The sequence below is a fragment of the Arachis ipaensis genome, chromosome B9 (genome assembly GCF_059453495.1).
Source record: "Arachis ipaensis isolate K30076 ecotype BB chromosome B9, ASM5945349v1, whole genome shotgun sequence".
Lineage (NCBI taxonomy): Eukaryota > Viridiplantae > Streptophyta > Magnoliopsida > Fabales > Fabaceae > Arachis > Arachis ipaensis.
This window is the reverse complement of record NC_142444.1, coordinates 22,542,084-22,566,990: the sequence shown is the minus strand read 5'-3', so window position 1 is coordinate 22,566,990 and position 24,907 is coordinate 22,542,084. Positions and strand designations below refer to the sequence as shown.

Here is a 24,907-nt window from a genome sequence, read left to right as displayed (position 1 = left end):
AATGGGAAGATAAGCAAATTTGAGGGTTGTAAAATGGGAAGATACATAAACAAGTGAAAAAAAAGGGGTGACCTAGTTAGGTCAGCCTAGGTGTAGTATCGCTGTAAATTTGTGGCGTTCCAGGTCCTTGGGACTTCGTCGCCGTTAAGTCGTTCGAGTTTGTATGCTCCTTTTCCGATTACCGCCTTGATTCTGTATGGTCCTTCCCAGTTGGGGGTGAGTTTCCCTTCTCCTGGGGTCGGGGGACCGATGTCGTTTCGTCGTAGGACGAGATCGTTGGTCGTGAATTCTCGTCGGATGACGCCATGTTTGTATCTTAAGCTGATTCTCTGTTTTAGGGCTAGCTCTTTGATATGAGCTATGCTTCTTTCCTCGTCAATGAGGTCTCGTTCTGCTTCTTCGTCGTTACCGCCGACCGTTTTTCTGGGGCTTGGGTCTCCGATTTCTACCGGGATGACCGCTTCCACACCGTATGTTAATCAGAAGGGTGTTTCTCCCGTGGTCGTTTGCGGTGTGGTTCGGTATGACCATAGGACCGATCCGAGTTTGTCGGCCCATAGTCCTTTGGCTTCGTCGAGCCGTTTCTTGAGTCCCTTGACGATTATCTTGTTTGTGGATTCCACCTGTCCGTTTGTTTGGGGGTGTTCTACCGAGCTGAAACGGTGAGATACGTGTAGTCCTTCTAAGAATTCTCTGAACTTTTTGTCAGCAAATTGGGTTCTGTTGTCCGAGATAACGATCTCGGGGATCCCAAATCGGGTGATGATCTATCGCCAGAGGAATTTACGGCATTGGGCTGCCGTTATGGAGGCTAAGGGTTCGGCTTCGATCCACTTGGTGTAGTAGTCTATGGCGACGATGAGATACCGGAGTTGACCGGGTGCCGTAGGGAAGGGTCCGACGAGGTCGATCCCCCAGGTGCCGAATGGCCGTTCTGCCGATATGATGCTGAGCTAGTGTGGCGCGGCTTGGTGGATATTGGCGTGCCTTTGGCATTTGTCGCAGCTTTTAACTATTTGTATGGAATCCCGGATAACCGTGGGCCAGAAGTAGCCTGCTCTGATAACTTTTTGGGCTAATGTTTTGCCTCCGAGGTGGTGGCCGCAGCAACCTTCGTGGATTTCACGGAGTATGTTTCTCGGGTTTGACGCATTTGAGTAGGGGTTGCGAGAATCCGCGTTTGTATAACTGTCCTGTGACAACGGTATAGTTGGCGGCTTCCCGTTTTATTCGTTTTCCCTCTTTGGGATCCGGCGGCAGTGTTCCGTCAAGGAAGTACTGTAGGATAGGGTAGGTCCAAGATCCTTGGTTCGAGAGTGTCAGATGAGCGTTGGTTGTCGTTGACACGGAGGGTGACTTGACGACTTCCTGGATTAGCGATTTGTTACCGTGTCCTGGTTTGGTACTGGCTAGTTTGGAAAGTAGGTCTGCCCTGGTGTTTCGTTCTCTAGGGACATGTTTTATGGTAACTCGCTCGAATCCTTCTTTTAGTTTGTTTACCTTGGCGAGGTACTGTTGGAGTAGGGGGTCTCGTGTCTGGTAGTCTCTGTTAATTTGGGAGCTGACTACCTGTGAGTCGGTGTTTACCTCTAGGACCTTTGCTCCGACCTCCCGAGCTAGGGCTAGGCCTGCCAGGAGGGCCTCGTATTCTGCCTGGTTGTTTGAGACTGGGAATTCGTATCGTACTGATTGTTCCATTACGACTCCGTTCTGACTTTCGAGAATGACTCCGGCACCTCCAGAGGTGACGTTCGATGAGCCGTCAACATGTAGTTTCCACGATTCGGGGGAAGAGTTTCCTGGGGTCATCTCGGTGATAAAGTTGGCCATGGCCTGTGCTTTGATCGCGTACCGGGGTTCGAACCTGATTTGGAATTGTGATAGTTCGATGGACCACGCTAACATTCTTCCCGCAAGGTCGGGTTTTTGTAGTACTTGTTTGACCGCCTGGTCGGTTCGGACCGTCAAGGGGTGGGCCTGGAAGTATTGTCGCATGCGCTGGGAGGCCGTGAGGAGTGTAAAAGCTAATTTTTCTAGTCGTGAGTAGCGAGTTTCCGCTTCTTGCAAGACTTTGCTTATGAAGTAGATAGGTTCTTGTTCCTTTTTCATGTTTTCACGGATGAGTGCTGCTGCGAGTGCCTCTTCCGTAATGGAGAGGTATAGGTAGAGTGTTTCCCCTGTTTGGGGTTTGGCAAGGATTGGTGGTTCCGCTAGGACTTTCTTGAAATGCTGGAACGCTTCCTCACACTCCGTCTCCCATTTAAAAGGGGCTCCTTTTTTCATTAGTTTGAAGAAAGGGATCGCTTTTTGAGCCGATGCCCCGAGAAAGCGTGATAACGCCGTCAATCGGCCGGTGAGCTTTTGGATGTCTTTAAGGTTTTTTGGGCTCGTCATTTCGAGGACGGCGCGACATTTCTCCGGGTTTGCTTCAACTCCGCGTTGCGTGATCATAAAGCCGAGGAACTTCCCTGCCTCCATCCCGAAGGCACATTTTGCTGGGTTGAGTCGCATTTGGTGCTTTCGTAGGGTGTTCATTATGACCTTGAGGTCGTCGGTGAGTTGTTCGTTGGATTCAGTCTTAGCGAGCATGTCGTCTATGTAGACTTCTAGTTTGCTTCCGGACAGGTTTTGAAATATCTTGTTGACGAGTCTTTGATAGGTGGCTCCAGCGTTTTTCAGGCCGAAGGGCATCACTGTGTAGCAGTATGTCCCGTCTGGGGTGATGAACGCTGTTTTTTCTTCGTCTGGTCGGTGCATCGGAATCTGATTGTAGCCAGAATATGCGTCCATGAAGCTGAGGTATCGGTGGCCGAATGCGGCATCTACTAATCCGTCGATGTTTGGTAGGGGAAAGGCGTCCTTCGGGCAGGCTTTGTTGAGGTCCGTGTAGTCGACGCACATTCGCCATTTCCCGTTAGATTTTTTCACTAGCACAACGTTTGCTAACCAGGTCGTGTAGGGGAGTTTCCTGATGAAGTTGGCTTTGAGTAGGGCTTTGACTTGCTTCTTGACCTCGGCGGCTCGGTCTGGTGACATTTTTCGCCTCCTTTGCGCCACTAGTTTAGCTTTGGGGTCCACGGCTAGCCGGTGGGACATTAGGTCGGGGTTTATTCCCGGCATGTCGGTTGGTGTAAATGCGAACAAATCTCTGTTTTGCTTCAAGAGTTGGGAGAGTTCTTCTTTGAGATCATATGGGAGGTTCCTATTAATGAAGGTGTATTCCTCTTTGCTTGGCCCTATTTGTAGCTTTTCCATGTCTCCTTCTGGCTCTGGCCTGGGTTGGCCGTCTTGCCGAGCATCTAGGTCGGCTAGGAATATCCCGGCCGCGTCTCGGGATTTCTTCCTTAGGGCTAGGCTGGTGTTGTCACATTCGGCTGCGACTTCTCGGTCCCCGTGGATGGTACCGACGGAGCCGTCGTCGGTTCTAAACTTCATGAGGAGGTATTTGGTAAAGATGACTGCGGAGAAGTCGTTGATTGTTTTTCTTCCGAGAATCACGTTATAGGCTGTGGAGTCTTTTAGGACTACGAATTCGGACAAGATTGTCTTCTTTTGGTTGCTTGTTCCTATGGTGATGGGAAGGGTGATTGAGCCATCTGGTTTGAGAAAGTTGTCTCCGAGTCCCGTGACACCGTTGCGGTGTGTTTGGAGGTTGTCGTTGTGGAGCCCGAGCTTATCGAAGGCTCCTCGGAAGAGGATGTTCGAGTCTGCCCCGGTGTCTACCAGTATCCTTCGTACTAGTCCTGTTCCGATTCTAGCCGAGATGACGAAGGGGGCGTCTTCGGCCGAGGTGTCGTGCTGGCAATCCTCTGGTAAGAAGGTTATCGTGTTGTCGACCGCAATGGTTGGAGTCTGGTTTCTGACTGCCATTACTTTGAGATCTTTTTTTATTGATAGTTTCGACTTGCTTGATATGTCCTTACCCGTAATGACGTTTACGATGATGGTTGGGTCGTCTTCTGGGCTTTCCCTGGGCGGTTGCTTTTGGGTTCTCGGGTTACGCCCGTCTTTTTCCGGCGACCTGTCTCTTTCTGCGCGTCTTGGTTCTCTGATGATTTTGGCAAATTCTGGGAGTTTGCCGTCTCGTATGGCCTGTTCGAGGGCGTCTTTAAGGTCGAAACAATCTTGTGTTTTGTGACCGTAACCTCGGTGATAGTCGCAGTAGAGGGTTTTGTTGCCTCCCGTCCTTTCTTTGAGTTGTCGGGCTTTCGGAATGATGCCTCGATCTGCTATTTGGTGGTATATTTCAGTAATTGGTGCTGTCAGGGGCGTGTAATTAGAGAATTTGCCAATTCTTGGTGGTCGGTTTGTATTTGTCGGTCTGGGGTGGTCCCTTTGATTCTCTCTGGGTGGTGGATTTTGGCGAGAAGCCGAGTTGCCGTGTTGGGTGTTGCCGTGCTGCCGTTTGTTGGCAGCGACAACCTGGCTGACTTTTTCGTCATTGATGTAATCTTTGGCGACATTCTGGATCTCGTGCATGGTCCATACTGGTTTGGTGGTGAGGTGTTTACGAAAATCTTCGTTCATGAGTCCGTTGGTTAAGCAAAGGCTCACGACAGAATCCGTGAGTCCGTCGACCGTCAGGCATTCATCGGTGAAGTGGTCGAGGTATTTCCTTGTGGATTCTTCTTGTTTTTGCGTGACCCCTAGCAAGCTGATGGGGTGTTTGGCTTTGGTGATTCTAGTTGTGAACTGGGCCATGAACTTTCATGTTATATCGTGGAAAATGGCTATGAATCCGTTTGGGAGGGCGTTGAACCATTTGATTGCCGGCCCTGCAAGGGTTACCGGGAAGGCTCTGCATCGGACCGCGTCAGCCGCTCCTTCTAGGTTCATCCTGGCCTCGAAGGCCGTTAGATGTTCTTGGGGGTCTTTGATCCCATCGTACTTCATGTCGGTAGGTTTGTCGAAACCTTTAGGGAGTTTCGCTCTTAAGATTCTTTCTATGAAGGGTGTAGCTCCCATTATTGTGTAGTCGTTTCTTGTGCGCTTGGTATTTCGGTACCTCCGATCTTCGTCTGAGTTGTGTTGACGACTTAGATCTTGGGAAGCGCTGCGGTTGTGCTTCTTGTTGTATCGCCGTTCCGGCGATTTCTCGTGACCGTGGTCGCGTCAGGTGCTGCGACCGTCTCTCCTATCGTGTCGTCGGGTTGGTGACCTGCCGTGGCGAGATCTTGATCTGGAAGTTGCCTGGCTTCCGCGTTCGTTGTTGTGTTTTTCTCTATTAGTCAGTTTGCCTTCGAGCTCCTGGACCCGGAGGCAGAGATCCTGGATGATCTGTGCCGCTTTGTCCCTAGCTTTCTCAGGATGTCGTTGGTCCGTGACGACGTGGTCGTTCGTGTGATGGACAGTACTTGCTATTCTTGCTTGGTTTGTGATCTCCCGGTGTTCTGGGGTTGGGTTAAGCGGTCGAGAGTCATCCTGGCTTAAGGGGGTTTCCTCCAGGACGTCCCCCATCCGGCTTGGCTGGCGCAAGTTCCCCACAGACGGCGCCAATGTACGAGATGTCTCTGGTACGGTTTGAAGGGTGGATCGGGAACCCGCGAACCTGAGCTGAAGCCGGGTTGCCTAACTGGAGCAATGGGGGAGGTACCTGCAAAGACACTCCAACGCTCAAGTCAGAATGGATCTAAGAGGTAGAAGGTGTGAGGAATGAATGAATACCTGGAGGGACTTTGGTCCTCTATTTATAGATGATGGGTATTCTTATCTTATCTTATCTGGTTAAGATAAGATGGACGTGTGAATTCAAAAGTCGGTTAGGAGTTCTGGAGGGCCGGTTTTTGGGCCTTCTGAGCGAGGTGCGGGTCGGACCCGAGAAGTCGGGGTTGGGTACAGTCTCGGGTCCTGGATCCGTGGCTCGGATCCGTAACACTATACTAAGAAAAACTTAATATTTTAGTAAATAATTATTTTATGTAAAAAATATATAAATTATATAGTAGTGATTAATTTGGTGATTAATTTTTAAAATTTATAAATAATTTGTTATTCAATTTTTAAGTAAGTTTAGTTCTTATTATTCAAGTATGAACAAAATACTGTATCAATAAAAGAACAAAAAATTGAGGGAGACATCCGATTTCCAAAGTCAAAACGTGAAGTAACGTTGTAACTAGCAGAAAGAAAGAGCCAAGTAACAGAGGCACTAGAATCCACAATTATTCTTGTCACAAGATGGAGCGGTTTAACAAACATATATTCCCCGTTACGTACATTAATAATTTCCCTCCAATATAACGCAACCCGAATCAAAAGTTATTAATAATCCCTTTCTTTAAAACAAACCTTATTACTACGATCTTGTTATTATGGGAAACCAACTCTCCCTTCGTCCTTCAAATGCAGCCACAGCGAAAATCGTCTTGTGGGACGGTTCCATTCATGACTATGAGCAACCTCTAACGGTGGCAGAGCTCATGCTAGAGCACCCGCAGCAGGTAGTTGTGGAATTCGATTCGGCTTTGACGACGAAACAGAAGCGGCCAACTCCATTGCCGGCCGACAAGATTCTTCAGATGAACAAGGTCTACCTCATGCTTCCCGTCAAGAAAGGGAAGCCTGTCTCTTTGACCAGCCACGACGGCCGCCGCATTCTCTTGGCCGTTAACTCTGCCTTGCGTTCCAAGGAAATCGTCTGTTCCTCCAGGCTTGTTCCGTGGCTCTTGCGTCTTGCCGGCGGGGAGGGTGGGACTAGAGACGCCGGTGGAGGGGTCCGAAGAAGGGAGGAAGAGACGGTGAGGTGCGAGTTTTCAGAGTTTTTGATGCCGGAGATGATGAGGCCGGAGTATTTGAGTAGGCAACTTTCAGCTGGGAGTAATGGGTGGAGGCCAAGCTTGGACACCATTAAGGAGAAGAAGATTGAAAAGAAACTTAATCACTGGTTGTTCATCAATGGTGTTTAATTAATGGTAAAATTATCGTATAGTTATTTTTATGTGATAGTAGAGAATTATTTGATGATTTAATAAATTTAATTAAATTATTATTTAATAGTTATTAACTATTAATTTCAGATGAAAAAAACATACGACAGTTTCTAGATTTCTGTAATATAGTGAAACAAATGCTGTCATAAATGTTTTGCATATGAAGTCTATTGCCTAAAAATACAAAAAAAAAATTATTAGAAGATAACAGAAATTAATCTAAATTTATTTTATTTTATATTTATTAATTATTATTAGAATAAATATATAATATTAAATATAATAAATATATAATTATAGATATTATATATAAAATTATGAATATTAAATTAATTAAAATAATTTTAAATTATTATCTCTAGAAATAAGCCAGACACTTTTTTATTATTACGAGAGAACATATACTAGATAAGTCTTACATTTTTCACTAATGAATGAGAGTATATCAACTACTCACCTTATAATTTAAAACGAGTAATGTTAGAATGTTATATTTAAAGATCTAATTTATTATAAATAAATGTAAGTGATAAAAAAAAGTTCAAAAAGAAAATTAAAAAACACCTGAAGATTTATCATCATTGAAAATATAAGAAAGAACGTACAATACAATATTTGGGTCCCTAATTCTCATCATTGAAAATATAAGAAAGAACGTACAATATAACACTTGGGGTCCCTAATTCTCATCATTAAAAACACCTGAAGAATTGGAAAAGTTCAAATTACAATAAAAACTTTAAAACATAATTCATAAAATGTTTTGTTAAGAATTCTACTTTTTACTAATTCGACAAACATTTCTCTATCATGGAATAAATATACAATAAGTAGTTTAGATAAGTTTAATTTACATCTTTTCAATAACAAGCAAAGGAGAATATATAGACTAGGTTTTTTTTTCCCTTTTTTAAATATCAACATAAGATGCTTGTCATAGATTTTTGAGTTAAGCAAAAATTGAAGAAAAGATATTATATGAAGAATCCAAAGACGAGGTGGTGGTAGATAAAAGGTGAAGAATAAAAAAGTTTTCTAAAACGGATAGAAAAAGAGGCAAAGTGGGATGAGAACGGAAGTACGGAGGAGATGTGAAGAGAGATGGTAGAAGTTATTCGAAGATAAGCAAAAGAAAGTTTTAGTGAATATAGAGGGATAGGACCAAGAGACAAGGAGTCCTGGTGGTGGAATGCGACAAGAAAAGATAAAGGCAAAAAGGGTGTGCTTTAAAGAATGGTCTTTGTGCCGCAATGCAGATAATTAGGAAAAATATAAGGCGGCTAAGAAAGAAACAAAAGTGGTTGTAAGCGAAGCAAGAACAAGAGCATATGAGGGTCTCTACCAGTCTTTAGGCACGAAAGAAAGAGAAAAAGGTATATATAGAATCACAAAAAGCTGTGAAAAAAGAACGAGAGACTTGCATCAGATTAAGTGCATAAAGGATAAAGACGGAGAGGTGTTGGCTCAAGAGGAGAAGATCAATGAAAGGTGGAAGAGCTACTTCTACGAATTATTTAATGAAGGACAGAAGACTCTTCCAAGCCTTGGTCGGTTATGCACGAGGGAAGATCAAAACTTCGACTACTATTGAAAGATTTGAGACTTCGAAGTAAAAGAGGCTCTGAAGCGGATGAAAAATGGCAGGGCAGTAGGACCTGATAATATCCCGATTGAAGTTTGGAAGGGTCTTGGAGAGAAAGACATTAGTTGGTTAACCAAGTTTTTTAATGAGATTTTAAGGTCTAAGCAGATGCCAGATGAGTGGAGAAAGAGCACTTTGATACCTATCTATAAGAATGAAGGGGATATACAAAGTTGCAGAAACTATAGAGGAATTAAGCTCATGAGTCATACCATGAAGTTATGGGAAATGGTGATAGAACGGAGGCTGAGACAAGAGACACAAATAACATAGAACTAATTTAGTTTTATGCCAGGCAGATCCACCACTGAAGTGATATACCTGTTAAGATGGATGATGGAGAGGTATCGTAATAATAAAAAGGATCTACATGTGGTGTTTATTGATTTGGAAAAAGCATACGATAGGGTGCCAAGGGAGGTCTTATGGAAGGTTTTAGAAAAGAAGAGAGTAAGGATTGCATATATTCATGCAATTAAAGACATATATGATGGGACTACAACTAGTGTGAAGACTCAAGGTGGTGTGACAGAAAAATTTTCTATTAGTTTAGGATTACACCAGGGATCATCCTTAAATCCATACCTTTTCACATTAGTCTTGGAAGTACTCACAAAGTATATCCAAGAGCTTGTACCATAGTGCATGCTTTTTGCCGATGATATCGTCCTTATGAGAGAGTCAAGGGAAGACCTAAATAAGAAGTTGGAGTTAAGGAGAGAAGCTCCAGAAGTGTATGGTCTGCGCATAAGCTGTAACAAGATGAAATATATAGAATGTAAGTTCGGCCTGTGATGGAAAAATCCTAATATAGAGGTGAAGATTGGAGATAACATCCTAGAAAAGTTAAGATTTCTAAGTATCTTGGGTGCATCATACAGAATAATGGAGAGATTGAACAGGATGTAAATCATAGGATCCAAGCAGGTGGGTCAAAATGACGGAGTGCGTCTGGTTTTATATATAACAAAAAAGTGCCTTTAAAACTTAAAGGTAAATCCTATCGCACTACTATCAGACCGACTATGCTTTATGGTACAGAGTATTAGGCAGTCAAAGAGGAGCACGAACATAAGCTAAGTGTGGCAGAGATGAAAATGTTGAGATGGATGAGTGGTCATACACAATTAGATAGAATAAGGAATGAAGATATAAGAGAGAAAGTTGGAGTAGTATCTATTGTGGAAAAGATGGTAGAATCGCGTCTCAGGTGGTTCGTACATGTGAGAAGAAGACTGACAGAATACCCAGTCAGGATGGTGGATGAGATAGAAGATAGACAAGAGGTGAAAAGCAGAGGAAGACCTAAGAAGAACATCCATGAAGTAGTCAAACGAGATCTACATGTAAACGGTCTCTCTATAGACATGATACATGATAGAGCTCAATGGTATCGTTTGATTCATATAGCCGTGTTGTTGTTTTGAAAGGTATTAAAAGGTTATCACCATATATAAAGGTAGAGAGGAAGTTCAATACAACTGCAATACATACAACCATACACATAAATAATTAACAAAAACTGAATATAAATAGTAAAATTTTTGGATAAAATATATTTTTTATCTCTAATATTTGTAACTTTTTTTAAAAAATACTATTAACATTTAATTTTATTCAATTGTGTCCCTAGCATTTTCAATGCTTCCAATTATGTTCATAACGTTTTCGATTTTTGTCAAAACTATCCATAAATATAACATTTATCAAATTCTTTCGTCTTTATTCTTTGTTCAGTTTGCATCACCATCCATCTCAGTTTATTGCATATCAAGATTTTTTCAAATTTTATCCCTAACATTTTAAATAAAGTTAATGTCTAGAGATAATTTTGTTACAAATAAAAAATATTAGAGATAAAATTAAATAAAATTAATGTTAAAGATATTTTAAAAAAAATCACAAATGTTAAGGACAAAAAAAATACTTTGTCCTAAATTTTTGTATTCGTAACTAATATTAATTCAAGTACAAAAAAAAATTATTAATCATCCAATATTTTTTTATAAAACAAACATATTCGTAATTTATTCCTAAAAATGTTAAAAGAAATTTCAAGCCATTTATATTATTAAATATGTAACACCTTACCACACAAAATCTTACGTTATAGTCGTAAATTAGAGGTGGTGATGTATTACGACGCCTAAAAGCAAAATACATACATATATAATTGAAAGATAGAAATATAGCTAGGAGAAAATATATAAAAAACGTCGAAGGTATACAGAAACGAAAAAATATATATAAGATTCAAAAGGAGACATATAACAAGTACTAGTCTCGATCTAAGAAGACAAGGTCGACTAGAAAGTATAAAACATTCTAGAAGACAGAAGCACACAAAATACAACCTGTTTCTCCAAAATCTACCTCTAAGAAGGATATATAAAAAACGTATGAAAAAGTGGAGAATACAACTACACCAGGTACAAAATGCAAATCCAAAAAAAGAGCATTCTCTTTCAATAGAATCTAGCACGCTCAACGAGGTGCATCACGTCATGTATCTAAAAAAACAAAAAATTTTCAAATGCACAAGGTTCAAGCCTAAGGTCCTTTCTAAACCAAATAGGGTAAACAGAGCTAAATCTCATCTATACAATGGTTATAAGTCTCCAAATCTTCTCAATACAGGTCAACCATTTTCTCAGTATCACAATGGTTCAAATTCAGTAATTCAGTGTTCAGTAATTTATTTAGTAGTAGTAGCAAACACAAATAGAGAGATTCAAGCACAAACAAAGATAATTATATCAAGTAGGGCAAATAGTAGTTAATAAAAAATAACAAATAGGCAATCCAAATATAATGAGCATACTCAAATAATGTTACATAAATACAGATGATGCGTGTCTGTCCTACTAGCCATGAGCTCACGTGTCGGTTGTTATGCCAAACCTGACACGAAATCCGGTTGACACCCCAGATCGATCTCTCGGTGCGTATCCCCAGGAGAAATTATCAATCATGGTACCATTATCTCAACGGAGAGTACCGTCTCACCTTCTCCCAGAGGTATAAACGTGTCAAACAATGGAGAGTGTCGTCTCACATCAACAGAGAGTGATGTCTCACCTTTCATCTGAGAGAATGTGGGCATTATGTATCGCCGTTCCCATGTCACACCGCAACCATGGAACAAGAGGGATGAGACCCAGTCCTTATTCGGTGCAGGTGGCAAAGCAAAATCAATTCAATACGCAAGTGGGATAACACCCAGACCTTGTCAATACAGATCTTCAATCAATGCACAAGTGGGATATCACACGGACCTTGCCAATCCAGCCATTCGGCCACTATTAATCATTATCAATGTCTTTTAGTGATTTCGTAAGTAATTTAACTCATTAACCGCAATTAGTCACCCATTTCATTGATTGAATTCATAAATCACAATCATGTATTGGTTTTCCAATTTCTTTAACATGTGAGCGGATGGAACTTCCATCCTCACCGTGGGCGGGATAAAACCACCATCCCGCAATAATTGTATCCGATTTACCAAATAATTATCTATAAATTAATTAATTCATCTTATTATATCACTCCCTAATGTATTCAAAGCTTAATTATCGGTTATTCAACTTCATATGAAGGTAAGAGGGGTTTATAAAAAGACTGGGAATGTTAAACAAACAAAAACAGAATTTTAAAAAAATCAGCACAGTCGTGCGTTGAATTCTCACAAACGTTTGCGTTACTTAAGCCAACATTCTCGCTTCCGCTTCATCCACCACGGCTCGCACGGGTCCTTTCCTCTAAGGCAGAACGCTCCCTTACCAATTCATTTTTACATCCCACAGTTTCGGCAGATCGCTTAGCCCCGTTCATCTTCGGCGCAAGAGTGCTCGATCAGTGAGCTATTACACACTCTTTCAAGGGTGGTTGCTTCTAGACAAACCTCCTGGCTGTCTCTGCACCCCAACCTCCTTTATCATTGAGCAGTCATTTAGGGCCTTAGCTGGTGATTCGGGCTGTTTTTCGCTTGACGCATGCGTACGTACGATTTCAATTCGGGTTGGGGCATCATGCGTACGCATGACCATGCTTATGCACGATTTCAATTATATTCTCACTTCATGCATACGCATGCCCTATGCGTATGCACAAGGTCATTTTCATCATTTCTATTTTACAATTCATGCGTATGCACAAGTTCACTTTCTGCATCTTTGCATAATTCAGTTTTTTACTCCTAAATTCAAACATCAATAACTTTTGCTACATTTATCGATTTCCATCCGTTCTTAGACTGTTTTAAAGATCTTTTCACTAGCTTTAATTTAAGTTTCATTAAATTTACGCTTCAAGCACCAAGTTATGACCCGTCGATGTTGGTCAAAATTCTGTTTTAACAAATTTTATCAAATTGCCAATTTTTACCAAAACTCAATCCAATTCAATTTCAAACTACTCCAAAACCATTTCTAAACATCTCAACATCCATTCATCAATCTCTATCCATTCAATACCCAATTAAACAAGCTTCATTACAATCAAGCAAATTTCCAAGGTTACCATCAACAAACCAACTCCAATAATCTAATCATTCAACCAATCCACATTATAGCAATTTTCCAACTTACCAAAGTTTAACTCAAAGCGGATATCTTACCTATCACGGTCTCAGACCCAAATTTTCACACTACAATATTCATTACCAATTCATTCATACCATCATGTATTTCATTTATATCACAACATTCACATCCAATTCACAAAATCATGCTAAACCACACTCCATCATCAACATACATCATTCAACGCTATCCTAAGACAATTAACCTAGGTTTTTGTAACACCCTACCACACAGAGTTTTATATCTAGGATGTAAAACAGAGGTGGCGAAGTGCTATGACCTCTAAAATAAAATATAAATATATATAATAGTCGAAAGAATGTAGTATACTAGGAGCCTTGAAGAATGGTAAAAACAAAATCGCAAAAATTAAAAGCGCAACACTCAGGAAAGAGATTACTTGCGTACAAAGAAAACTAGAGTTCACAAATATATATATAAAAAGTAAGAACAGAGGATCAAGAATACAAAATAACAAACTCCTGGATCAGCCTGCGAAGCTAAAGCTGGCCGGAGAATATTTACATACATATATATCAATGTTATTATCCTCTCAATGTTCAATTCCCGTTTCTATAATTAAATTTAAGTTTAGGACACTGGAGAGTAAAAATAGAGGTTTAGAAGTTTAAAATTAAGCTTTAAATTACAAAACTCTTGTTTGTTGAAACAGGGGTCACGCGTACACGTACGCGTGGGATTGCATTTTGGCCCATTTCGTGTACGCATATCCTTATCTGTGTATGCATGTACGCTAGACAGAGATGACCCTTCGTGAATGAAGGGTATGGGTACGCATACACTGCAGATTGACCAGAAATGGTTAAGTCTGCAGAATTTCAGTTTTGCCCTCCGAACTTCCGACGTGCATAACTATCTCGTTTTAAAATATTTTTCATTCGTTCTTCAAACAGTGTAAACTTCACAGATCCAATTTTCATAAGAAACAAATTTGAAATAATTTGGAGGTCCGGAAGCCGAGTTATGGGTTACCGAAGTTCGACCAAAAATCAGTTTTGCACAAAAATCTCAAACCTCAATTTTCATCAAAAGTCAAACTCAATCCACATTTTATAATTACAAACTACCCACCAACACACCATATCACAGCCACACGACCTCCACATCCTACCATAATCAATCATACCTCAATTTTACATAATTTTCATACATGGACTTCACAATTTTACCAACAAATCATCAACATTCTATCATATATTCATATTCATCATTATCAACATATCAAGCATCATTAATCCATCATTCATCACCCTACTCTAATCATGAACAATAATCATCAACAAATACTTAATCCATATCAACAATCATCATCAAAGATGCTAGGCAATTATCATACTCACGCATTCACACCTATCCTATGGTCATCTAGCCTAAGTTTTCACAAGACATTATATATTAAATACGAGAAACCTACCTTGGCTGATTTCTCCCCTAAACTCAAAATCACCAAAATTCAAGCTTCAAGATTCCTAGTCAACTCCAATGATTTCAGACACCAAGAGTTGTTCCAAGAGTTCCAATTCACCAATTCAAACTCAAATTTAACATAAATTCAATCTAATTCATATAATTCACTAAATTATCACTAGGGTACACAAAATTGGGTAACCCACAAGGGTTTAAAGTTTTCTTACCTTACCCATTGATGATTGGAGTATAATCCAACAATTTTTCAATGGTAGATTGTATCTAAACCACCAAAATCATCAAAATCACTCAAAACTCAAACTAATTTCGTGAAAAAGAGGAAAATAGAAAAATGGGTGTGATATATAGAGGGACTTACCATTTAATTTAGATAGAATTGAAGAGGACTCCAAGACGAATGCATGACCATAAACAGCTTGTCAATCGGAGCTCCGAATTAAAAGTTACAAGCAATTGAAAACGGAAGTGAATAGTAGTGTTCTTCCGAAACCTTTTTCCCCTCTTCTCTTCCAACGATGCTTTCCCCCTTTTTTGTGTCATTAATGAGCTGAAGGCTCATGAATGAGGCTGATATAGGTTGGGCCTTGAGCCCAATATGTGCTCGGTTCGATCGGTCCGGTCTATTTAGTTCAATTTTGGGCCAAATTTTTTAAAATTAGTGTCTAAATTCATATTTTAATTAGCTCTATCTCATTAAATTATAAAATTATATTTTCTAATTTTTCTGATTAATAATTTATTTATTAACTTATTATTTACTAATTTTTCGAGTTTTACAGTTTTCACATAGTGTTACAGAATGTCTATCCGAAGTTAAGACACATACCTTCGTTGGCGGCGGTCTCAACCTCGAAAAAACTCTTCTCCAGCAATTCTAATATCCACCGGTCCAAGCTCCACCAATTTTCTCAGCAAGCGATCCTTGAATTCAATTCCGCACTAAATTTTACTGAGCTAGTCCATTCCGTGTCAACATAAGCCAACTCAATCCTATTCAATCTAACCACATTCAATTTCCACAACAATCACACTAACTTCATAACTCAAATTTGGGAAAAACAAAGAGAAAATATTCTCTGACCTTATTTCTTGTAGTCTTGGGTCAAAACTCTGCTAGAACTTAAAATCGAGCCTCCCTAAACATTGAAAAATCGAAATTTTATCAATACCCAAACCAAAAATACAAAATTAAAGAGAAATGGAGAATAGGGCAAGAATTTTGAGTTATTTACCACAATAGTTAGATAGAATCGAAGAGCACGACGAATGTGACCTGTGGCCACAAACGAGTCTTCGCTCAGAACAAAGGTTTGAAAGTTATGTAGATTTTTGTGAAGTGATGAATAGTGTTTTAGGATATGTTCTTCCCTTTCTCTTCTTCTATTCGTGGAGCTCTCTCCCAAGGTAAAATTCTAAAATTTGTTAAGTTATGAAGGATTATGAGTCCGTTTGGGAAGTAGTAGAAGCTACTTTTTTTTGACTTTTGGATTATGAAAAGTCACAGTATGTATGTTTGGCACTACTTTAAAAAAAACTTTTAACTTCTCGAAAAGTTAATTCATAACTTTTTGAAGAAGTAGAAATATATGACTTCTCTACTTCTGGATAAGTCATTCTACCACTTCCTTAAAAAAAATTTAACTTCAAAACAAAAAAATCTACTTTCCCTCCACCACCATTTTCACGTAAGGTCTGCTAGAAGCATTGGCCTTCCACCATCATTCTTACGCAATGTTCCATCAGTTGCAAGTAAGGGTCATCCATCACCATTTTCACGTAATGATTCATCTGCTGAAAGTATTGATCTTCCACCACCATTTTCAGACAATATTCCATCTGAATAATCTATTACATATAATTTTTTTTGGTATTTTTTTTATCATTTTATCACTCTATTTTTATTATTAAATTTGTATTTAATTGTGGTATGAAATTTCAGTTTTAATTTTATTTTTTTTACATGTGATTTTATAGCTTGCTATTATTTTCATAGTTAATTATAGCAAGTTCTTGACCTCAATAAAGGAGAAGGGAGTTCTAATAGGAGTATAAAAAAATAAAAAAAAAAGCAACAAAATATACATTGACACACATTTTATATTTATTTTTTATTTTCACCTACCATATCATACACAATATTAGTGATTAGGTTATGTAAAATCAACATTTAATATTGGAAAGTATTTTTTATCATCGTTATCCCTTATTTTAATATTCATTCTCTTGTGTAAAAAAAATGTATTTTTTGAGTTATTTATTCAAACGCTACAATTTTAAAATAAGTACTTTTATAACTAAAAATTCAAACACAAAATAACTTATTTATAAGCTACTATTAATAAAAGTCCTTATGCTTTAAGCTCTTTTTCCAAAAGAACTTATTTAAGTCATTTACCCAAACTGGGCCTATGTATGTGAGCTTGGGTCCAACATAGATCCGGTTCAATTGTTTTAGCCCATTGGCCTAACTTTGGGCCAAAACATTTAAGATTAGTGTTTTAATTCGTATTCTAAATATTTTTATTTTTTCTAACTGAAAATTTTTAAATTCTTAACCCTTTTATTCATAATTAATTTATCACTTAATTATTTATTATTTAACTAAATTTTACGAAACAAACAAGATTTTGTAATATTATTTGAGTATATTATTTTTGGATATAATATTTTTGAAAATGTAATTTTTAAAAATATTTTCTTAATCTTAAAATAAAAATTCATCTGTAGCTAGTATTTAACAAACAAATTAATACAATACTTTATGGTTTTTTTTAATATCTAATTATTTTTAACTAAATTTTTTAAATTTATTGTTCGCTCCTATCTTTTATAATTATTTTTATCAGTTATTTAAATTTTTTATCTCAATGGATTGGACAATCTCCAATCTTAGGTACACAACACACTCACACACTCCTCACATATTTACCACATTTTTCTTTAATTGCAATTTTTAGAGTTTAAACTCTAGACATTTAAGGTGCTGAGGAAAAGATATGTCATGTGAGCTAAGGCTTATTGACCTCACTTAACCAAGTTTTAACTATGGGATTAATCATTTTTTAGGTTTCAGGGCAGACCCTTGCATTTTCTACTGGGCTCAGAGATTGGACCAAATGTTATTTTTATCAGGTTGGTGGTTCTTTTGTTTTGAAAGTATTTAGAGTGTTTAAGAGGGTGCTTTGTTGTCCAAAAACGAAAAAAGAGGGTGCTTTGGTCCCAGGCCTGACCAAAAACACAAGGTACCTGTATCTTATTTTGTGTGGCCTTTATGATGAATATTCCTTGTTTGAGCCTTATAATTCTGGAATCGGGTTCGAATCTCGGCTAGTGTCAAGTAGTGATAAACGGACGGAGCCTTTGAGCATTGTATGTGTGAGTGTGTAGTATGGGTAAATTGTGATGTTGTAATGTCTGAGATTAAGAGTTGTATAATCTATTCAACAAAATATAAAAAACGCCTTATAATTCAACATTTGAGATTTGGCACAAACAGAAGTTTTGTAGTAGGACTGACAATATTAATCCTGGGTATTTAATCCAATTTAATTTGTTTGAGGTGAATTATATGATAAAAATATAAGTTTACATATTTTTTTTTTTTATGGAATGAAAGAAAGATTAAGAAAGTTAGGACTCACATTTTGAATAGCAATAGAATAATCAAAAGTAACTATAAAAAATTTTATATTCTCTTTATACAACTTTAATCTGTATAGTAGAGTGTCCATCGATTTGGGTAGTGTTGACTTTTCAATTCACAATGGGTTCAATTGAGAGTAGAGTGAATTGAGTTAGGGGTAAGGTCGGTGCAAGTTTAAGGCTAATTCTACTCGACTAATTCGCATCCCTGATATATTATAGTATGTAATTAAAAATTATTATACAAATATAATAAAGTTGATGGAGATCAAATTCCTATACATCATCTTCCTTTTATAATTTTAATACGAATTTTATTATGAATTTGTTGTTTTTAATTTTAATATAGGCTGAATCTTCTATTTTTCTTTTTCTTTTTGTTTATGTGTTTATGAAATACAAAATGTTTAAATATTGTATTTGATTGAAAAATATTGATTTGCTGAGAGTAGGATTAAATGTGAAATTTTAGGATGCATATATAGGGTTAGAATTGAGAATTTTTAACTCACGAATAGGATAAAGTTAAATTTTAAAGAGAATTTAAACACGTGAATTTAGACATGTATAGGAAGGATAAAAGTTCGACTAATTGTCGTTGAAAAGTCACAACAATTTTCTTTAGTTTTAAACTAAACCAAATAATAAAAATTAGTGTTTTAAATAAACAAGTTTCTATACTAAAAAAATGTGATTTTAGTTGGCTTTTTAATTGAAAATATTCATTTATTTAAAATTGTTTAGTATAATTTCAGGTTAATTTGGCTAAATTGGTTTATTACCAAATATATATATTACCAATGATTTATTTGTATTTTTAGCACCCCTATGATCTGATCCTCAACTCACTTGTAAGCGAAGCTACTCTTTACCAACAAGCACTTTTAAAAATATTCAAATTAAAACTGAAGGACAATAATTGAGAACCCCATTTCTTGATCTCTAATTTCTAGCTGTTGGACCTGAATCCACTTTTCTTGATGTTTTTAATAATCGAACACTCTTAAAAATGTGTGATATACTCAACCTATTTCAGTTTTAGTCCATTTCAGAAAGTGTTAACAGCTCAACTATAATATAATAGTGAAACCTACTTAATCAAGCAACTCATGAATAAGTAAATGCCATACCAGTGGTTCTTCACTTACTAATATTGAAGCCCGCTACCTTTTATAGTACTAACAAAGAATCTATATCAAAATTGAAATCGAAGCCATAGCTCTTGTAGACTATGGTTTAAGGAAGAAGTAACTTTATTCTTTTTAGTAGACTAGACCTACATTTTAGAGTATTTGTCGGTAAGAGTCAGCGACTAATTTTTAATGTGTCTGAATTTATCCTTTACTGGGTTAGAAAACTGGTAATAAAATATTTTGAGATAAAATACTATTTTAGTCTTTAATATTTGGGTCAAATCATAATTTGATTCCTGACGTTTTAAACGTTCTATTTCTATTTTAAAAGTTTTAAATAGGTTTAATATTGTTTTACCATTAAATTTGACACTAATTAATAATGTAGACATTAATAACGTTACTAGTTAAGTTATATCTTTTTTTATATGTTAGAAAAATATAACTAAAATTTTTTTGTAACATTTTTTCTCTTAATTTTCTTTTGGTATAAAATTTTAAATCCTAACTATCAATCATCAACGCTTCAAAATTAAAGGAATAACTTTTATATTGGTAATCGTTGGTGGATTGATTTTACTTACATACTGAAACAAAAAGCTATTGGCTCTTTAATATGTGAATTGTTTGTGTCAAATTTAATGGTGGAACAATATTGGACCCGTTGAAACTATTTTTGTCGATGAAAAGTGCATCTTTTCCTATTTTTTTTATTATATTACTTAGCTTGAAGCCTCTAATTAGCAAAATTTAAGGCAAAATATAATTACTAAATATTTATAAGAAAAAACATTTCAATCCTCAATATTCTTATTAAACAAGTTTGATGAGCAAAAATTGAAGCTCATGAATATCGACAAATGCACCAAATCGTACAAGTAATACTATGGTGAGTGGATATCGTTCCCACGATGATTAAGAGGTTGAACAAACAAATTTTTTATAAAAAGTCTAATTAGATTAATAAAATCTGATTATGATTGATGATCAGAGAAGGCAAGAGAGTATCTTGGTGAGAGCCTTCAGAATCTTGAATGTTGAATGCTAGGATGTCACGGACAGTGAATTTTGAATGATAAGGGAAGACACTGACGATGAGAGTCAAGGGCTTTCGAGATGTTTATGCTCTTAGGAAAAGCAACCTTGTTTATTTATCTTGAAGTTTGCAAAAATCTTTCACGATAAAATCTTTAGTAACTAATTTCTAATTCCTTAACTCCTCAGTTTCTCAAGCATTAATTAGGTGTCACTTTAATTAAACAAGAGATTAAGCACACAAACTAATTTTAAATTCAATTAAGATTTAAAAATAGTCTTTAGGTCGAATTATACGTCACGTATTCAAACTAGTCATGTCAAGTTAAATATTAAAAAGAAAACATAAATTCTAAAAGTTGTTCTAATTTGAATTATATGTCACTTATTCAAAATTAGAGTGATTGAAAATCATGTATGTGTCACACACTAATTGAATCACTATTCCTAACCGAATTCAAATAGTCATGTGAAAGAGTTTTCAAGCTTTGATTCAAATATCAAAATATTCAATTATAATAAAAGAATCCAAGAAGAATTAGCTTACCATTCGATTCACTAATCCGAATGAAGAACGAATAACTCAATCATGAAATAGCTAGATCAATGTAAGACTTCAAAATAAAATAAACGTAAATTAATCATCCATAAAAAATATTAGAGCTCCTAACCCTTTCATAGAGAATTAGTTACTCATGAAAAAGTCCTCTATGAGCTATGCTCACTTATTTATAGCCTAAATTCTAGAATTCAAATTCAAAACTAAACTAATCTTATCCGTCGAAGAAGAAGATAAGATAACTATCGTAATCTTATCTTTCAAAGAGAAAGATAAGGTATTGACTTGAAATTCAAATTCAAAATAAAAATTTAATTTCAAACTCTAACAACCAAATCTCTTATGCTTCTAGAGAGAATTAATAACTAATCTTTTAGATCTTCAACTCTTTTGAATGTGATTAAGGCTTCTAATGATGTGGATAATTAAGTTTGGGTCTTAATTTGTTGAATCTTCGACGTTGAGAGTTGTAATTATAGTTAATCCGGACTTGAATTAATGAAGGATTGAGCAAAAGTCCCAAGAAATCTACTTCCAGGGATGTATGTACACTTGTAGAGGAGCAGGTCCGCCAGGCGTGGAGCCTAGGCCACCGAGCGTGGGAGAGCAAGTTGGGGAGTCCGCCAGGCGTGGTAGGAGGGCCGCTGGGCGTGGGAACCTTCCGTCGGGCATGGAGCACCTCCGACGGGCATCGCTTGCGTGAGAATGTGTCACGCAGGCATGCCTCTTGTGCCGTGGCTTCGTTTTTCTTGGGTCACGCTCCTTGGGCTACGCCTTTATTTTTTTGTCCTTTCTTTGTGAAAAAGCCTTGATTTTTGCTATTTTTTGAGCCCAAAATTTCTGAAAACATAAAAACACTATTCCAACTCTAAATATTTGATTATTTATTAAATTATATTCGAAAACATAAGAAATTTAATTAAAACCTAAGAAAATAAATAAGAAAAAAAATTAAAAATTGCTTAAAATAACTTGTCATCACAACACCAAACTTAAAACTTTGCTTGTCCTCAAGCAAAAAGAAAGATAAACGGAGTTTAGCTTAATAAAAGAGATTTGAAAAGCTTTTAAGATTTGAAAACAAAAATTGGGGTTTATGATAATTATTTGTGGTTGCATTTGGCTACTCTTATCCTTCATGAATCTTGCGTACTTAGGATTAGGAGTTTTCAAAAACTGAAACTCGAATTATATTATGAGATTTCTTTTGAATTTGTATGACTTGGAGGCAGTCACTTTTTATTTGAATTTAGAGAAAGATCTTCGCAGTTTTTTACTCTAAGAGTTCTATCGCAAGACCACTTTTAGTGGTTTTTCCATGGCACATTCACCTCACAAGCACATAACTAGGGTTTTGATCTAGACATCGATCCCTAGAGCCTCTTTGGACTTCTAAATATTTTGTCGTAAGGCAACTCGTTAAACGGGCTTTCAATCGATAATTCTGGTCCAGTTGGCCCAAGTTACCAGGTGATAAATCACCCCTTAGATTTACTGACCCAAGTCTATCCTTAGAAAAAAAACACCACAGGCACATAACTAGATCCTAATCATTGGTGCTCAAAGCCTTGGAACTTTTGATTTTTTTTTATCTTTCCATTTTTTGTCACTACTCCAAGGAATTGATGATTGAAATCCCATAACACTTCTTTAAATTTCTGCTCTTGAAGATTCTTCTTCTGTTTTCTTAAGATTCAAGCATTTCAAATCTCTTCAAATACAACCACATATTCTTAAGCACCTCCGCTGTTTGTTTTTGAATAATTTAGTTCAATCCCTTCATCAAGATATTCTCCATAAAAATAGTTACTGGGAGAACAGCTTTCAAATTTTAAGTATAAGATGAGAAAAGAATGATAGAATAAGAAAGATAGAGTATGCTATGTATTCAGGGAGAGAAAAACAAGGAGAATTAAAACAGAAAAGATGAAAGTAAAGGAGAAGAAAATAACTAACCACCAGTAGTGATAATTTATCTTATTCCGATCTTACCCGAGTTTGTTCAGTTATCATTACTGCTTCTTGTGTCAGTCTTTTATGATCCATAGTGTTACCAACACCATACTTAGGGGTTGACACCAAACTTAGAGTTTTAGAGAATTTTTCTAATAGGTGTAAACTTTGGATAGAAGTATACGTGCATAAAGAACAAGATAGAACCTAAATAACGTGAGTTTTTTTTAGAATAAACGCAATTAAAAAGGGTGAAAATATGTATGCAACAGAGGAAGGTGAAGGAAAATAAGAAGATGATGATGATGACTAAAACCTCTTAAACAAAAACAAGAAAGAAAATGCTAACCATGGTTGGGTTGCCTCCTAACAAGCACTTCTTTATCGTCACTAGCTTGATGTTGAATATCCTAGTTTGGTGGTTGGGGTATCTCACACCTTCCCTAGTGTCATCTTTTATAAGCCATGTATTGTCCAATTCTTCTTTAGCTTTGGAATATGAAGGGTCTTCAAGGATTCCTTCGTCCACAACTTCTTGGACTAGGGTATCAACCAAATCAATGGACATGCAATCCTTTGCTTGTTTTAATTCGCTTGGATATTGTATGGCTTTAAAGACATTAAAGACTATTTGTTCTTCATGAATTCTCAGTGTGACCTCTCCTCTTTCAACATCAACAAGTGCTTGTCCGATGGTCAAGAATGGTCTTCTTAGGATAATTGAGGCATCCTCATCTTCTTCCATGTCAAGAGCTATAAAATCGGCAAAAAAGATGAATTTTTCAACTTTGACCAATCCATTTTCCACTATCTCATTTGAAAATTTTATTGATCTATCAGCTACGTGTAAGGAATCTGAAAACTTCCTGGATCCTTTAGTTTTTGTGGTAGTTTTCTTTGAATGATAGTACTGCATTCCTTGGTGAGAATTACCTTCTTATCTTATTGAAAAGGATCTTTTCTTGGTCAATAGTTCTTTTATAAATTTGGAATAGAGAGACATTTGTTCAAGGGGCTCAATAAACAGAATGTTGATTTGTAACTTCTTGAAGACATCTAAGAATTTTGAAAAGTTTTTCTCTTGATCTTGCTTCTTGAGCCTCTAAGGGTATGACTGTATGAGATTCTCAAATCATAGATTTTTACTTTGTCTTTTTTTGAATTCTGTTGATGTGGGAGTTTCTTCTAAGTTTTCCTTTCTTTGTTCCTTTAGAGGGTCTTCGATTGTCTTTTTGTTCTCCTTGGGGGTACTTTATTGATCACTATTCCACTTTTTAGGGAGATGGCCTTACATTCTTCTTTAGGATTTGCTATGGTGTCACTAGGAAGGAAAGTGGTGTCCCTTTCTGCTAGTTTCTTGGCCATTAGGGATGGCAACGGGTCCCCATGGGGACGGGGACATGCCCCCCGCCTCCCGCCCCCAATATCTGTCCCCGTCCCCGCCACGTCCCCATGATGGGTAACGGGGACTTCGTATCCGCCGAGGACCTAGGTCTTTGCGAATATCCGTAGATTTTTGTAAAAATTAATAAAAATTAAAAAAAATGAAAAAAATTAGAGAAAATCAAAGATCATCCTCAATTGCCATTATAAACATAATATCCATAGTCTTTAAAGACTTAAATAGCAATAACAACAAACATATCCATAAACAATCAAATATTACATAAACAACCAACCATATTCATAAACAACCAAATAAAGTTCATGACATCATAAAAACATAATTCCACCATCTCAATCTTCCTTTCATCCCGTAATGGTAGTGATGGTAGATTCCGACTTACTTGAATCCTACATCGACAAGAAAATAATTTAAAGTTAAAATCATATAATAACTCAATAAGTCAATAATATAAAAACATAGTGTGTTATATGTAATTTAATAGTTTACTTACGTCAACATCTCCTTCAATGTTATGAATTGTGTAGCACTCAAATCCTATGTTAGTTATGGTGCCAAGTTCATTTCAAAGCCAATC

General features: G+C 37.0%; 2 protein-coding genes across 2 annotated transcripts; one reads left to right on the top strand and one right to left on the bottom strand.

Moving 5' to 3' along the window:
- Nucleotides 1-1,122: 1,122 nt before the first annotated feature.
- Nucleotides 1,123-3,870, bottom strand: LOC107615223 (uncharacterized). Its single transcript, XM_088498820.1, has 2 exons — nucleotides 2,938-3,870; nucleotides 1,123-2,763 (listed from the first exon to the last, which is right to left on the bottom strand). The coding sequence occupies exons 1-2, from the start codon at nucleotides 3,868-3,870 to the stop codon at nucleotides 1,123-1,125; spliced, it is 2,574 nt and encodes an 857-aa protein (XP_088354946.1).
- A 2,418-nt stretch (nucleotides 3,871-6,288) lies between these two features.
- On the top strand, nucleotides 6,289-18,065 carry LOC107619799 (uncharacterized). The gene is made up of 2 exons (XM_016322081.3): nucleotides 6,289-6,911; nucleotides 17,670-18,065. The coding sequence occupies exon 1, from the start codon at nucleotides 6,312-6,314 to the stop codon at nucleotides 6,903-6,905; it is 594 nt and encodes a 197-aa protein (XP_016177567.1). The 5' UTR covers nucleotides 6,289-6,311; the 3' UTR covers nucleotides 6,906-6,911; nucleotides 17,670-18,065.
- Nucleotides 18,066-24,907: the final 6,842 nt, after the last annotated feature.

What these genes read in the sequence shown, in the direction of transcription:
- LOC107615223 (XM_088498820.1), bottom strand. Translation starts at nt 3,870, where the DNA reads ATGGCAGTCAGAAACCAGACTCCAACCATTGCGGTCGACAACACGATA. An exon ending in ACACGACCTGGTTAGCAAAC is followed by an intron (nt 2,764 to 2,937) that starts GTTGTGCTAGTG and finishes GGCTACAATCAG; the next exon opens with ATTCCGATGCACCGACCAGA.
- LOC107619799 (XM_016322081.3), top strand. Translation starts at nt 6,312, where the DNA reads ATGGGAAACCAACTCTCCCTTCGTCCTTCAAATGCAGCCACAGCGAAA.